The 15,277-nt window shown below is 47.9% G+C and overlaps 1 protein-coding gene across 1 annotated transcript in view; it reads left to right on the top strand.

The window, feature by feature from the left end:
- niban2a (niban apoptosis regulator 2a) overlaps positions 1 to 15,277 on the top strand; it is a 300,778-nt gene that overhangs the window by 133,124 nt on the left and 152,377 nt on the right. The window contains exon 2 of the mRNA XM_072488298.1: positions 5,187 to 5,317. Within this exon, the coding sequence (XP_072344399.1) occupies positions 5,187 to 5,317 (131 nt within the window). The remainder of the gene's footprint in view (positions 1 to 5,186; positions 5,318 to 15,277) is intronic.

The following is a 15,277-nucleotide window of genomic DNA, read 5'->3' as shown; positions in this document are numbered from 1 at the left end:
GGAATTTGAAACTGCTAACCATCTCCACCTCGCCCCCGTTGTTGCTGACAGGGGTGTGTACAGTACTTTGCTTCCTGAAGTCAATTACCAGCTCTTTAGTTTTGCTGGCATTGAGGGAGAGATTGTTGTCGCTACACCACTCCACTAGGTTCTCTGGACTAATGTTTAGTCACGACCTGCCGAAATGTATTGGAGCAAAGAGCAAAGAAATGCCCAGGGATTGGTTATTCATTAAGACCCCATCTTCTCCACCTTGCCCCTCGCCTGAGGTGTGGTGATCCTCGGGTTAAATCACCACCAGTCAGCTCTCCCCCTCGAAGGGGAAAGCAGCCTCTGATCATCTGGGGCTATGACGACTTTACCTTATCTTATACCGGTGTCTGCAAAGGATTTCCTAACCATGAAAACTACGCAGCTTCAATACTAACTTTCAAAAGGGAATTGAATAAATCCTTGAAATGGAAGAAGTTGCAGGGTATGGGGGAGTGAGGCAAATTGGACAGTTCTTTCAAATAGCCAGTATAGGCAAAATGGTCTGAATGATCTCCTTTTGTGCCCTTGGGTTTTGTGAAGGTATGTGATATAATTTCTGGTATTCCAGAAGAAGGTGGCTTACAGCATCTACCTTTCATGTTCTTTGCTTCTCTTTGTTTTATTCTCCCTTGTGTCAACTGGGTTATGCCTGGTTCAGCTGTATCTCATCATAATTAACAAAGTTGAACACACTTCTTGAAAGCAGAACTACTCTTTTGTATTATATATGGGACAAAAAATAACTGGCGGTAAATTAAAGCAGTAACTTAATCTCCAGTCTCTTTTTCTGTTAGGGATTTTCACATCATAAGATCTGAATTAAAAGAGCACATTGTAACTCAATCGCTCAATATCCTATTATGCATATTGAGTTGTAATCATTAGGTCATGTTACAATATTTGACATGGTGTTGTTATCCAACCTCCTGATTTCCTGGCGATGGCTTCCAAATGTCTGTAAAGAGGATGGGAACAAGGAATGTATCCAAATTGCATTGGTATAGTATGACTGAACGTGTCAGATTGGTGTATCTTTAAAAAGCATGATGCATATGACCGAGAAGTAACAAAGGCTGCATCTGTGCTCTTTTATGGTTATAAACCACTCGATTGCAGGCTCCCAGGGAAAGAAAACTATTTGTGTTCTGTCAACTTACAAAACAGGCCAACATCTGGAGACAGCTGGGATGCATGTTGAAGCCTGCTTTGAGTTTACTTATGTCTGTACTTATACTGTCCCTGTCTTCTGAGGAAACTGTTGCAGGATGCAAACGATCTGTGTGCTAATTAATGCTCTCATTTCTGGTAACATTTCTAATGGTTCTTAAAATTGGCCGCTTAGTTGGCAGAGGGTGGTTCAGTTTTTCTTCTTCTGGGTATCGTTTTTTTTGGGGGGGGGGGGGGTTCACATGGTTTAAAACCAAACTTACACTGCAAGTGTTATAGGCCTTGACAATATTCCAGCAATAGTACTGAAAACTTGTGCTCCGGATCTTGCTGCGCCCCTTTCTGAGGTATTCTAGTATAGCGACAAGACTGGCATCTGCCTGGCATGGTGGAAAATTGCCCAGTTATGTCCTGTACAAAAGATACAGGACAAATTCAATTTGGCGAATTCCCACCCCATCAGTCAACTCTATCATCAGCAAAGTGATGGAAGGGATCATAAATGGTGCTATCAAGTGGCACCTGCTCAGTAATAACCTGCTTGTGGACGCTCAGCTTGGGCTCTGCCAGGGTCACTCTAACCTAATTACAGCTTTGGTTCAAACATGAACAAAAGAGCTGAATGGAAGAGGTGAGAGGAACTGCCCTGGACATCAAGGCAGCATTGGATCAAATATGGCATCAAGGAACCCGAGCAAAACTGGAGTCAATGGGAATTGGAGAGGGGGGTTGGCGAGGGAAACTCGCAGGTTGGAGCCATACCTGGCAAAAACTAAGATGGTTGGGGTGGTGAAGGTCAATTATCTCTACTCCAGGACATCACTGCAGAAGTTCTTTAGGGTAGTGTTCTAGACCCGACCATCTTCAGTTACTTCACCAATGACCTCCCTTCCATCATAAGCTCATATGGAAATGTTTGCAGATGTAATGTTCAGCGCCATTCACAACTCCTTCGAGACTGAAGCAGTTCATGCCAAATGTAGGAAGACCTGGAGAATATGCAGGCTTGGGCTGACAAGTGGCAAGTAACAGTCGCATCACAAAGTGCCAAGCAATGACCATCTCCAACAAGAGAGAATCCAATCATTGTCCAGTCACGAAGCACGCTAATGTTAACTGAGGACATCCCAATTCGGGGGGGGGGGGGGGGCTGTGTATAGTTTTATTTTATTTTTGTGTGTGGAGACCAGTGATGGCATGCTGAAAATAAAGAGATCAATTATTAAAGCCCATTTATTATAGTAAAGACAAATACATACAACTGGGACTACTCTACTATCATGCAATTTAAGATGTATAAATTATTAAACACACACTTTGTATGTACCCCTTGTTCCAAAATATATCTACAATACTTAGAACTCTGTTAGACTCCCCAAAGCAACATCCAAAATAAATCACCAGCTTATTGTTGACGTGTAATACAGCGATGATACTCCAGTCTGGGAAATGTCCTTTCCTAGTCCAGTGAAGATATTTTAAAATGCCGTTATGAAGATTTTATGCACTCACTTGGCTCTTAAGAATTAGAGGCTTGTTACCTGTAAACGTGACTTCAGGCTTGGTGGCTGGAAATTGGCTTCTCTGCTAGATGTTAACTGCTTCTGTGGCTTTTGATTGTTGGGCCAATTATACCTTTGCTCTCTTTGATTATGCTTTGCCTATTTGGTTGCCTGCCCCAACAACTTGCTTGACTCTATATTAACATAAGTATACCTTGTTGACCTTCCCAATCTTCTATCAACTTGTTTCTCCTCCTAAACTATTCCCACCTGATTCTTATCTAAACAGCCTTCTAATTTCATTATTGCGAGAGGCTCCTATCCATGGGGCCATTTTGAATACAGTCTGCTGCAGTATCTAGCCAGATTTCTACCTGTTGCTTTTTTGTTAAATTTGTTTGCTACTGTTGCTCGACAGATTTCTGATGGTTCCTTGCCATTCAATGGCATTACCATCGCTGAATCCCCCACTATCTACATCCTGGGGTTAACATTGACCAGAAACTAAACTGAACTAGCCACATAAATACTGTGGCTGGGGCGGAACACACTTGCCTGGATGAGTGCAGCTCCAAATATACCAGAAGCTCAACACCATCCAGGACAAAGCAGCCCACTTGACTGTTACCCCTTCCATAAACATTCAAACCCTCCACTACCGACGAATAGTGGTAGCCGTGTGTACCATCTACAAGATGCACGACGGGAGCTTGCCAAGATTCCTCAGGCAGCACCTTCCAAACCCAAAACCACTACCATCTAGAAGGACAAGAGCAGCGGGTACATGGGAACCCCACCACTTGGAGGTTCCCCTCCAAATCACTTGCCATCCTGATTTGGAAAATTATCACTATTTCTTCACTGTAGCTGGGTCAAAATTTTGGAATTCCCTCTCTGACAGAGCTGTGGGTGTACCTATGCCTTTGACTGCAGCAGATCAAGAAGGCAGCTCACCACCATCTTCAGAAGGGATGGGCAAGTGGTTTAGTCAGTGATGCCAAAATCTCATGAGTTTCAGCCCATTAAGCAGATTGGCACTTAACTGATATCCTGGATGAGGGGAAATTGCAAAGAGGTAGATGTAGTACATGCACTGATATTCTATTCAGACTTTAATGTCCTGTTGGGAGACACTTACATTAACTCACAAATGAGTTGAGTACAGGTAAACTGTACAAAAGGAACTGCGAGCAATTCACTGGCATTGACTGTGGATGTGGAGAGCCTGTGTCAGTTTACAATCAGCAGTTTCACAGCTCCTTATTTTTGCCATTGATATCAGAGACTACTTGGTAAGACACGTGCACTCTAGTTGACTGTAGTATACGGCACAACAGGAATAACCCCATCGTTAAAGCTGAAGTACAGTCCAACCCTAAAGTCCCATTAACAAGACTGGGTTCAGATCTGGACTCTCAATTATTAAGACTATTTAGGAAAGTGAAGAAAAGACAAATGCAGACAAAAAGGGCGACTCTACTCACACAATTAAGATGTATGACTAATTAAACAGTTTCTATAAGACGTACCCCTTGTTAAACAATATATCTATGATACTTGAACTCTAAGAATTCCGCTGTCCCCCAAAAATATCCAAATTGAATAACCAGCTGTAGTTAGCAGACAATGCAGGGACTCCAATCTGGGAACTGTCTTTTTCCTGTTTTAGCAGCGATATTTTAAAACTGCTGTTACAAAGGTTTTGTACTGCCTTGGCTTTGAGACTTAGAAGCTTATTTGCTGTAAACTTGACCTTCAGGCTTGGTGGCTGGAAACTGGGCTGTCTGCTTTCTGAGACTGCTGGATGGTAACTGCCTCTCCTGGTTTCTCGGGGTCTAGGCAAATATATCTTTGTTGTTCTTTGATTATGCCGTCTTGTGTATTCAGCTGACTGCCCCTGTTAACTTCCTTGACTATGTATTAACAGATGTATATCTCCATACGCTATTCAGATTTTATTATCTCAATTGCTGTCCAAAACTAGATACCAGGAGACCCATATCAATGTGGCCCCTTGGAGCACTGTCTCCAAGCAGGTGGTCACGTTCCTCAAAGTCGCTGTTTCATTGCACAGTGCATGTTGCTTGAAGGATTGTTATCTGTGCCCCTAACATTTCAAAATCTACAAAGGTTTTTCACTGAACTTGCCTGGGTCAACATTTGAAAGTCACTACAGAACCTATTTTACCTTCAGAGTGATGTCAGTGGTCCAAACAAAGGGGAAATAATTAAGAGATTTTCGCTTTTAGCGGTATGCAACATTGAGAGCTCTCTAGCTGTTCTGGCCAATGGAAGGTATACTTATTGCGTAAAACTATTTTCAAATTGGTTGAAATATTTGGAAATATCGCACCTTTCGGCCATATAAACCAGCGCAGAGAGACTTTTCACTTGAAGGCATTGTTTCAACATATTGGAGTAGGCGAATTGCAATTCTTCTGACTCAATTTGTGCTCAGTTCTGTGTCTAACTTGTGTTTTTCAGAAAGGACTGGGAAGATTCTGGATGAGTTTTTTCAGTTCTTCGAGGAGCAATATCCATTGGCTCTCTTCAATAAGATCCGGTATGAGGTTGAAGAAAATGGGGGACCGCAACCTCAACTACTTCAAAGAAAGGCAAGTAAAATTAAACTACTTTGGGTCTTGCCATTCACTTGGACACGGTGAATTTCCAAAAGGGATTGAAGGAAGGAGGTGATTGAGCTTCATGCACTGAAATGAAGGAGGCAGTGGTGGGAACAAAGGGACTGAAACTGTGAGAATATTGGATACCAAGATAATTTTGTGCCTGGGAGAAAGCTTTGTAATGTTTGTTTTGATCTTTTGAATGAGATGGCACAATAGTGTCCAGAGGAATATGGTGTATGATGGTAACTCTTTCTTAACCTCCTAATTTTAGATTCAATTGGCTGAAATATTCTAGCATTGTAACATTCCTACTCTCATTATGACCTGACAAGATAGAACATAGAACATACAGTGCAGAAAGAGGCCACTTGACCCATCGAGTCTGCACTGACCCACATAAGCGCTCACTTCTACACTATCCCCGTAACCCAATAACCCTTCCTAACCTTTTTGGACACTTAAGGGCAATTTATCATGGCCAATCCACCTAACCTGCACGTCTTTGAACTGTGGGAAGAAACCGGAGCACCCGGAGGAAACCCACGCAGGCACGGGGAGAACATGCAGACTCTGCACAGACAGTGACCCAGCAGGGAATCTAACCTGGGACCTTGGTGCCGTGAAGCCACAATGCTAACCACTATGTTACCGTGCTGCCCTACAGCCCCAAGAGTCCAGTGGTTGATCTACAGCCCCAAGCTAATGCGTCAGTCTTCATATCACTGCTCTCAAATCTCATCAGATTTTTATTGGTTATCAGCAAACAAATAAGCTGTGAACAGTGTGCATTAAGCCTTACTTAATGTCGCATGCCACCCGTCACCTTTTAACCTGCTTTAGCCTCATGGTGCTAATGACCTGTTGTGTGTACTGAGGGTCCTTTTTGGTGTTGGCATTATAGCATTGGGATGTAGTCGGGTGTAATCCAGCTGCCACATGTAAGCACAGACAAGAAGAACTATGCACAGCTGCAGGCCATACAGCCCATCGAGCCTGCTCTGTAATCCAACCGGATCACGCAGCAATGTATACATCAAATCTACTTTTCCATTCTATTGCCATACATCTCGGTGCCCAACGATGTATCAATCAAGTTAAAATCATATTAATCCCTCTCGTTTAATGGATTAGCTCAGTTGGCTAGACAGTTGGTTCGTGATGTAGAGCAAGGCCAACAGCGTGGGTTCAATCCCCGTACCGGCTGAGGTTATTCATGACCTTCTCAACCTTGTCCGATCACCAGCCAGCTCCTCCCCTCAAAGAGGTAAGCGGTAAGCATCCAATAGTCATCTGGGACTATGGAGACTTTACTTACTTTTTAAAATCATTTATCTTTATTTTTTAAATCTTTACCTGCCATTTTCCTTGTCATGATTTATCTCGGTGCTGTGATTAATTTGTGCTTCCCAGCACATGCATGTTTTGAATAAGCTTATTAGCTGTTGGATCGTCGAGAATTTGAAATGTAAATAGAGCCTGTTGCAGATAGGAAACCAAGCATATGTTTGACATAATGAGGTAAAGAACCATTCAGTAACGTTGTTTCAATCAGGAGCGACGTGGCTATAATCGGTTTACCTTGAAACCAAATTAATCAGAATGTTCAAATTCTGAGTCTCTGCTGCATCACATTGTTTGGAGGGGGTGACCCCTGCATATTTGGATGTCGGCCTTAACTTAATTGTCGCCTTTTCACCTACGAGTTAGAAGGTCGTGGGTTCGAGTCCCACTTTTGAGATTTCCTAACCTAGGAGTCCTGAATCCTGAGGTGCCATCTTTTCGGGAAGTCAAACTGAGGCCCTGCCTGGTCAATCCATGGCACTATTATCCCATAATTCTAAGCAAAGAAGAGCAGAATTCCCCCGGTATCGACCAATACTTACCCTGCCACCACCATCACTACAACTGATAGATATTAATGATGTGGTTTTGTGTCTCCACAAACAAGCCCCCCCCCCCCCCCCCCCCCCCCCCCCCAGCCATTTGTGATGTACCAGTTAAACACCCTGTTTTTCTGTAACATACAGATGTGCAACATCTGCTTCTTGTGGCTTCCAGAGTAAGACGACATGCTTAGCCAACTAACAGCCTTGTCAGTGGACTCGTATTTGTGTGGTAGCTGAATGACTGATGCTCTATTTACTGCCTAAAAGAATTAACTGTAACTGTGATTTTCATCAGGAAGCTGGGGGATGGGAGAGTGATAATTGCGCAATTACTTCAGCCCTTTTCCCTCTAATATTTTTCAGTGAATACTACATCTCAGTACTCCTTGCTTCCTCCTCCCTCTCTTTCTCCCCCCCCAAGCCCCCACACAATCTATCCCTGATACTTTCTCAATTTTGTTTCCTAAACAACTTGTCCTTTGGCATTGCTGCAATGTTACTCTGTGTGAATGTGGGATTGAGTCATAGGGCGTCATCGTACTGCCCCGTTGCGACCGACTTGGTGACGCGACAAAGCTATTAAATCTTGAGATTTATGATGCTCGGGTGCCTCGGAAGATTTAATTAGATCTCGCGAGGCGTCGGGATCTGGATCTCTCCCTCACTGGGCAGGATCCAGATTTGAACGCCCGCGCCTGGGAGACCTCGCAGTGGTGCTGTTTTGCACTGGATTCCACACGTGTGGATCAGGTATAATGGCCCGGGAGGACGAGGTGTTCCTCCCGGGGGGTGGGGGGGAGGTGGGGGGGGGGGGGGTCTCCTCACCCTCATCCTCAGGCGATCAGAGGCTCTCGGATGGTCGGGCTCTGGGACGGGTGGCCCCTGGGCACCCTCGATGCCACCTGGGCAGTGCCACCCAGGCACTCTGGCAGAGCTGAGCTAGTCGATGTAGGAAATTAATGGAAGTGTGGCCTTGTCTGGACTTTCTCCAAGGCTCAAAAAAAAGTCCCGTTTAATTGCGGGTTTGTTCCTGGGGCTGCAGGTGCCAAGGAAGGCACCCGAAATGGGATGGTTTCCCCCCCCTACCCTCCCTCGTTAAATCGCGCCCATAGAGTTTTACAGCACAGAAAGTGGCCACTCAGCCCATCGTGTCCGAGCTGCCTGTCAATCACCTAACTACTCTAGTCCCATTTTCCAGCACTTGGCCCATAGCCTTGCACGCTATCTAAATGCTTCTTAAATGTTGTGAGGGTTCCCGCCTCTTCCACCCTTTTTATGTAGGGTGAATATTGGGTAAGGGATAGTTTTCTGGGTTCCAGGCAGACCAATGATCTACATCCTCTCGAGGAGGCCATGGGGAGAAGGGACACCAAGGAAAGGGGAGGAGAGCAGGGTTGCAGATGAGTTTTGTTTGCCCTGTTAGCTCATTGAGGGACAGTTGCAGTTTCAGTAGATTTGTTGCCGCAAATGATCCCTAGTGTGAATTGTAGCTATTTTGTGCAAAATGACTTGCATTTATATAGCTATTTCTATGACCCCAATGTGCTTGTGAAGGGAAGGAGTGAAAGATCCAGTATCGCAGCCACATCCTTGTTAGCATGGCACACGTACTTGATAATCTGCATGGGGCAACAATTCATATGATGCACCTGGCCTCGGAATGTCTTTAAATAAAAAAAAAAGATCCACAAGGCCTTTTGTTTTTGTGGCATGTTCTGCTCGTCAGGTGTTTAACGTTTGGAAATGAAGATGAGCTGCTGTCAAATTTTAAGAAGTAGCTCAGTGCAATGCCAAAAATATCTGGCACTTAAAAGGTTAAGGCCCCTTTTTTAAGCAATGACTGAATCCAAGTGAGGGCTCTGGTTTTCCAAAGGTGGCAGCAGCAGGAATAAGCGATCACCCTGAAAAAAACAAATACTCAAACAATTGGAAGTACCTGCCTCCTTGCTTCTGAGGCAATGGATTTTTGTTTTAGCGGCCTTTCCGCAACAATGCACAACTTTGTCGCTCCACACGCTCTAATGGGCGAATGTATGACGTGGTCGGCTCTATTTTTTTTTCACTTCTCACTCACCGTCCCAACCAGAGAATAACCATGACTTGATGATGAATGAGGAAAGGAACAGGACTGGACTTCATTCTGTTTGACTGTTTTGCAAATAAACATTTGGCACAGCAACAGTGTGGGTTTGCTTTTAAATATTCTCATAATCCCGTTTTCAGCAGAGAAACTAGTTTGCCTCCCCCTGCTTTTCCTGCCGCTGTTTCCATGTGGACCACGTGCTGTGTTCCATGGATTGGCAAGTGTTTGTTTATCCAGCAGGTTCCTGCGTTGGACCTTGCCAGCACGATGCGGCAGTCGGCATGTTTTCCAACATCAAATAACAAAGAAAAGTACAGTGCAGGAACAGGCCCTTCGGCCCCCCAAGCCTGCGCCGACCATGCTGCCCGTCTAAACTAAAATCTTCTACATTTACGGGGTCCGTATCCCTCTATTCCCATCCTCTTCGTATTGGTCAAGATGCCCCTTAAACGTCACTATCATCCGAGCTTCCACCACCCCCTCCGGCAGCGAGTTCCAGGCACCCACTACCCTCTGTGTTTAAAAAAAAAAGCCTGCCCAGTACATCTCCTCTAAACCTTGCCTCTTGCACCTTAAACATATGCCCCCTAGTAATTGACCCGTCTACCCTGGGAAAAAGCCTCTGACAATCCACTCTGTCTATGCCCCTCATAATTTTGTAGACCTCTATCAAGTCGTCCCTCAACCTCCGACGTTCCAATGAGAACAAACCGAGTTTATTCACCCTCTCCTCATAGCTAATGCCCTCCATACCAGGCAACATTCTGGTAAATCTCTTCTGCACCCTCTCTAAAGCCTCCACATTCTTCTGGTAGTGTGGAGACCAGAATTGAACACTATACTCCAAGTGTGGCCTAACTAAGGTTCTGTACAGCTGCAACATGACTTGCCAATTTTTATACTCCGTGCCCTGGCCAATGAAGGCAAGCATGCCGTATGCATTCTTGTCTTCCTTCTCCACCTGTGTTGCCACTTTCAGTGACCTGTAGACCTGTACTCCTAGATCTCTTTGACTTTCAATACTCTTGATGGTTCTACCATTCACTGTATATTCCCTACCTGCATTAGACCTTCCTGTCATGATATCCACATTAGCATATCATGGAGCAATCTCACACACACTGATGGACAGGTAGTTGGACCAACCAACACACACACAACATCGCAGCCAATCACCAGTGAGCACACGCACTATAAAACAGGTAACACCACAGTTTCCGCTCATTTCTACCAGGAGATAGCGCACAGCCCACAGCGTGCCACTCAGACATACACCATGTGCTGAGTGCCTCACCAAGATAGTGGGTCCACAGGTTAGCTGGTGAAGCACGAACCTCAGCCAGCAGTTATTAGTTATTATTGTACAAGACAATAAAACAGAGCTGTACCATCTACAACCGTGTTGGTTCATTTGTGTATCGGAACACCCAACACGACACTTCCAAAATGCATTACCTCACATTTGTCCGGATTAAACTCCATCTGCCATCTTTCCGCCCAGATCTCCAAACGATCCAAATCATGCTGTATCCTCTGACAGTCCTCATTGTTATCTGCAATTCCACCAACCTTTGTGTCATCCGCAAACTTATTAATCGGACCAGTTACATTTTCCTCCAAATCATTTATATATACTATGAACAGCAAAGGTCCCAGCACTGATCCCTGCGGAACACCACTAGTCACAGCCCTCCAATCAGAAAAGCACCCTTCCATTGCTACTCTCTGCCTTCTATGAACTAGTCAATTCTGTATCCACTTGGGGCAATCTTATCCACTGTATCCACTTGGGGCAGAGGTTTCAGAGTTGATTATTCTTTTGGAAGATTGTGTAAATCACAAAAGAGTCTTTTTTTAAAAAAAATAATTTTTATTAAAGCTTTTCATAAAATATCAATAACAAAATGAGAAAGAAAAAAGAACCCAACTGGGTTAAGTACAAAACACAATCTAAAAAAGCAACCCCACCCCCCCCCCCCACCCCCCGTACATAAATAATAAATTAACATTAATACCCCGACTTAACACAACAGGTGTATACACCCCCTCAGACTCTCCAGTGTAAATAACATAAACAAAAATAAAGTTAACCCCCCCACCCCACCCCCCGAGCTGCTGCTTCCATTGACCAATGTCTATCGTTCTGCCAGAAAGTCTAAGAACGGTTGCCACTGCCTAAAGAACCCTTGTACCGACCCTCTCGAGGCGAATTTCACCCTCTCCAATTTAATGAACACTGCCATATCGCTGATCCAGGATTCCACGCTTGGGGGCCTCGCATATTTCCACTGAAGGAGAATCCTTCGCCGGGCTACCAGGGACGCAAAGGCCAGAATTCCGGCCTCTTTCGCCTCCTGCACTCCCAGCTCCTCTGCCACCCCAAATATTGCGAGCCCCCAGCCTGGTTTGACCCTGGATCCTACCACCCTCGACACCGTCCTCGCTACGTCCTTCCAAAATTCCTCCAGCGCTGGGCATGCCCAGAACATATGGGTGTGAATTGCTGGGCTCCCTGAGCACCTAACACACCTGTCCTCACCCCCAAAAGAACCTGCTCATCCTTGTCCCGGTCATGTGTGCCCTGTGCAGCACCTTAAACTGTATGACGCTGAGCCTCGCGCACGAAGAGGAAGAGTTCACCCTCCCTAGGGCATCTGCCCACGTCCCCTCTTCGACCTCCTCTCTCAACTACTCCTCCCACTTACCTTTCAACTCCACCACCGAGGCCGACTCCTCCTCCTGCATCACCTGGTAAGTTTCCGAGATCTTCCCCACTCTCTTTCCCCCCCCCCCCCCCCCCCCCCCCCCCGACAGCACCCTGTCCTGTACTGTGTGTGGCAGTAGCCGCGGGAATTCCACCACCTGCCGTCTGGCAAACGCCCTTAGCTGTAAGTACCTGAAGGTGTTTCCCGGGGGGAGCCCGTACTTCTCCTCCAGCTCACCCAAGCTCGCAAACTTCCCGTCCACAAACAGGTTCCCCCAACTTTCGTATCCCTGCCCTGTGCCACCCCGAAAACCCTCCACCTGTTCTTCCTGGGGCGAACCGGCAGTTCCCCCGTAATGGGGTCCACGCCGAGGCCCCAACTTCCCCCCCCTATGCCGCCTTACTGCCCCCAAATTTTGAGGGCCGCCACCACCACCGGGCTCGTGGTATACCTCCTTGGAGGGAGTGGCAGCAGCACCGTTGCCAGCGCCCCCAGACTCGTACCCACACAGGACGCCGTCTCCAGCCTCTTCCATGCAGCCCCTTTCCCCTCCACCCACTTGCGCACAACCGTCGCATTGGCGGCCCACCCACAGAGGTTGGGCAGTGCCAGCCCCCACCCCATCTCTGCTCCGCTCCAGGAACACCCTTCTCACCCCCGGAGTCCCTCGCACCCACACAAACCCCATTATACTCCTGTTAACCCGCCTGAAAAAAGCCTTCGGGTTAAACACTGGGAGGCACTGGAACAGGAACAAAAACCTTGGGAGCACCGTCATTTTGATTGACTGCACCCTACCCGCCAAGGACAGCGGCAACGCGTCCCACCTCTTGAACTCCTCCTCCATTTGCTCCACCAGCCTTGTAAAGTTAAGCCTATGCAGGGCCCCCCAGCTCCTGGCCACCTGGACCCCAAATATCTGAAGCTCCTCTCCGCCCTTTTTAGTGGGAGCTCACCAATCCCCCTCTCCTGGTCCCCTAGCTGAACTACGAACAGCTCGCTCTTCCCCATATTGAGCTTGTACCCCGAAAAGTCCCTGAGTTCCCTAAGGATCCTCATTACCTCTGGCATTCCTCCCACCGGGTCCGCCACATACAGCAGCAGGACATCCACATAAAGCGACACCCTATGCTCCTCCCCACCCCGCACCAACCCCCTCCAGTTACTCGACTCTCTCAGTACCATAGCCAGGAGTTCAATCGCCAGTGCGAAGAGCAGGGGGGACAGGGGACACCCCTGTCTCGTCCCTCGGTGCAACCGAAAGTACTCGGACCTCCTCCTATTTGTGGCCACACTCGCCATCGGGACCTCATACAACAGCCTAACCCACCTGACAAACCCCTCCCCAAACCCGAATCTCTTCAGCACCTCCCACAGGTACCCCCACTCTACCCTATCGAAGGCTTTCTCAGTGTCCATCGCCACCACTATCTCCACCTCCCCCTCCCTTGCTGGCATCATGATAAGGTTCAAAAGCCTCCGCACATTCGCGTTCAACTGTCTCCCCTTCACAAACCCCGTCTGGTCTTCATGGATGATCTGCGGCACACAATCTTCAATCCTCGTGGCTAAGACCTTCACCAGCACCTTGGCATCTACATTTAGCAAGGAAATCGGTCTGTAGGACCCACGTTGCATGGGATCCCTGTCCCGCTTCAGGATCAAGGAGATCAGTGCCCGGGACATCGTCGGGGGTAAAGCCCCCCCCCCCTCCCCGCCCTTGCCTCATTAAAGGTCCTAACTAACAGCGGGCCCAACAGTTCCATATATTTTTTATAGAACTCGACCGGGAAACCGTCCGGCCCCGGTGCCTTCCCCGCCTGCATGCTTCCTATCCCTTTGATCAGCTCCTCCAGCCTAATCGGGGCCCCCAGTCCCGCCACCAGTCCCTCTTCCACCTTTGGAAACCTCAATTGGTCCAGGAAATGGCCCATCTCTCCCTCCTCCCATGGGGGCTCTGATCGGTACAATTCCTCGTAAAAGTCCCTGAAGACCCCATTGATGCCAACCCCACTCCGCACCATGCTCCCTCCCCTGTCCTTAACTCCCCCGATCTCCCTAGCTGCGTCCCGCTTACGAAGCTGATGCGCCAGCATCCGGCTTGCCTTTTCCCCATAGTCTTAGACCACCCCCTGGGCCTTCCTCCACTGCACCTCCGCCTTCCTGGTGGTCACCAGGTCGAATTCGGCCTGGAGGCTGCGCTTCTTCCTCAACAATCCTTCCTCAGGCTCTTCCGCATACCTCCTGTCTACCCTCACCAGCTCCCCCACCAGCCTCTCCCTCTCCCTCCGCTCCTTGTGGGCCCTAATGGAGATGAGTTCTTCCCTCACCACCGCCTTCAGTGCCTCCCATACCATCCCCACTCGGACCTCCCCGTTGTCGTTGGTCTCCAAGTACCTTTCTATACTTCCTGGGACCCGCTCGCTCACCTCCTCGTCCGCCAACAGCCCCACCTCCAAGCGCCACAGCGGGCGCTGATCCCTCTCCTTCCCCCATCTCCAAGTCCACCCAATAAGGGGCGTGGTCCGAAATGGCTATTGCCGAATACTCGGTATCCTCTACTCTCGCTATCAGCGCCCTACTCAAAATAAAAAAGTCGATTCGAGAATAAGCCTTATGGACATGTGAGCAGAATGAAAATTCCCTAGCCCCCGGCCTTGCAAATCTCCAAGGGTCCACCCCTCCCATTTGGTCCATAAATCCCCTCAGCACTCTATCCGCCGCCGGCTTCCTATCCGTCCTAAACCTGGAGCGATCCAGTGCCGGATCCAACACCGTGTTAAAGTTTCCCCCCATTATCAGGCCCCCCACTTCCAAGTCTGCAATCCGACCCAACATACGCCGCATAAAACCCGCATCGTCCCAGTTCGGAGCATCCACATCAACCAGTACCACCCTCTCTCCCTGCAACTTACCACTTACCATTATGTACCTGCCGCCATTATCTGCCACAATGCTCGACGCCTCGAATGACACCTTCTTTCCCACCAAGATCGCCACCCCTCGATTTTTGGCATCTAGCCCCGAGTGAAACACCTGACCTACCCACCCTTTCCTCAGTCTTACCTGGTCTGCCACCTTCAGGTGTGTCTCCTGGAGCATAACCACATCCGCCTTGAGCCCCTTCAGGTGCACGAACACGCGGGCCCGCTTAACCGGCCCATTCAGTCCCCTTACATTCCAGGGTATCAGCCGGATCTGGGGGCTACCCGCCCCCCTTCCCCGCCGACTAGCCATGACCCCTCCTCGACCAGCCACGCGCCCGCACCCCACA

Source organism: Scyliorhinus torazame, chromosome 22, assembly GCF_047496885.1.
Source record: "Scyliorhinus torazame isolate Kashiwa2021f chromosome 22, sScyTor2.1, whole genome shotgun sequence".
NCBI classification, from domain to species: Eukaryota; Metazoa; Chordata; class Chondrichthyes; order Carcharhiniformes; family Scyliorhinidae; genus Scyliorhinus; species Scyliorhinus torazame.
Note: the sequence above shows the minus strand (reverse complement) of the source record. Positions and strands in the feature narration are given on the sequence as shown.